The 1,631-nt window shown below is 33.9% G+C and overlaps 1 protein-coding gene across 4 annotated transcripts in view; it reads right to left on the bottom strand.

Moving 5' to 3' along the window:
* Positions 1–1,631, bottom strand: part of LOC106880715 (uncharacterized) — a 35,924-nt gene that overhangs the window by 31,531 nt on the left and 2,762 nt on the right. For all 4 annotated transcript variants that reach the window (XM_014930795.2, XM_014930793.2, XM_014930792.2 and 1 more), the window contains exon 2: positions 1,013–1,336. In XM_014930795.2, coding sequence (XP_014786281.1) covers positions 1,013–1,336 — 324 coding nt within the window. The remainder of the gene's footprint in view (positions 1–1,012; positions 1,337–1,631) is intronic.

Here is a 1,631-nt window from a genome sequence, read left to right as displayed (position 1 = left end):
ATATATATATATATATATATACACACAGATACATATATATTTACACACAGACGCACAAATATATATACATGTAGACATGCATACATTTACATACACACATACTTATATACATACATACTGACACACTCGTATATACTCGTTCAACATAGGTAAGTGGTCAAGAACCCTGTTTTGTTATCATGACTCCATCCACCTATTTTTTCCGTCCACTATTCCTGGAAGGGCCGTGGGGGTTGAGTCAGTAGTCACCTCCCCCATTGTATCCCTCATTAGGTTTTCCAGTTGGATCCCCAATCGTGTCTAACTAAGATTATTTTTATATAATCCAAGATCTCTTGCCGTTTGGCTCGGCTTGAAGAATCCATCTAATGATTCTTTCCTACGACAGTCTAATCATATGTCTATAGCACTGGTGCTGTGATCTCACACTGCGAGATATTTGGAGAGACTCCCTGATCGGTTAACTACGCACCCTGTCGAGAAACGTTACTTCATACAACCTTCGGAGTAACCTGATTTCGGCGACTTTTATTCACGATCATATTCTTTCAATCATTACCCAACATTCATGATCTCTGAATGGACTCGCTATTGAGTACAGCAAGGCAGGGATGAGAGTATGTGTTGTAAAAACTGAGCTATTGATTCTCTCAAGAAAGTGTTTCCAATGCACTCTGTATGTTAGTAATAATATGTATGTAATAATACACCATAGTAACGAAAGGCAGACAATCTGCAGCAACTGGTATGAAAGTGATATGATGTGTTTAAAGTTCAAAGGAGGATTGTTGAGACATGTCTAACAAATACTATAAATTCACTTCGACTGAGATGAAACCTACTTTGCATGACCAAGGTGTTATAAAAATTAATTTAACAAAGAATAGAAATGTAATATATTTTAACAACATTATGAAAATTAGCATTGGTGTGATTAACATGCAATAGAAATAAAATTAATGTCAACGGAGCTGAATAAATTTTAAAAAAAATATGGACTACTAAAACTGACCTTTTAAAGTCTTAGGTTTTGAAAATTCGGTAGCTGAACTACATGTATAGGTTGTCGCATCCTCGCAAGTGGGATTCAATTTCCAGCAAATAATCTGCCCTTCATTACTATTAATCGAAGTACAGTCGAAACCATCCTTCCGGATTGTTTTCGCATAGATATCCTTTTCCTTGTCATAATCAATTTTGAAAACGACTTTGCTGTAGCTTTTCATGAGAAGGAGGTTCTTAAAATTTCTCACATTATATTGACATTCTATAATTATTCCAGAATTGTCTCCCAAATTAATAATTTTGGAAGGGTAGATGTTTTCAATCCTCACATCTGTATAGAAAAAAAAACAACAATAAAGAGATAGTTTTTATCAAATAAATGTAAAAATAGTTGTAGAAGAAGAAGAAGAAGAAGAAGAAGAAGAAGAAGAAGAAGAAGAAGAAGAAGAAGAAGAAGAAGAAGAAAGATGAGGAGAAGAAAGAGAAGAAAATGTAAACCAATAAAAATGACGGGTGTTCATTTAAATATGTATTACATATATGATTACATTATCCACTAATAAATTCTTGTAGGTTTTCATTTTTTTGTTATATGTACTATTGTACACACACACACACACACACAC

Source organism: Octopus bimaculoides, chromosome 20 (assembly GCF_001194135.2).
Source record: "Octopus bimaculoides isolate UCB-OBI-ISO-001 chromosome 20, ASM119413v2, whole genome shotgun sequence".
NCBI lineage: Eukaryota > Metazoa > Mollusca > Cephalopoda > Octopoda > Octopodidae > Octopus > Octopus bimaculoides.
Note: the sequence above shows the minus strand (reverse complement) of the source record. Positions and strands in the feature narration are given on the sequence as shown.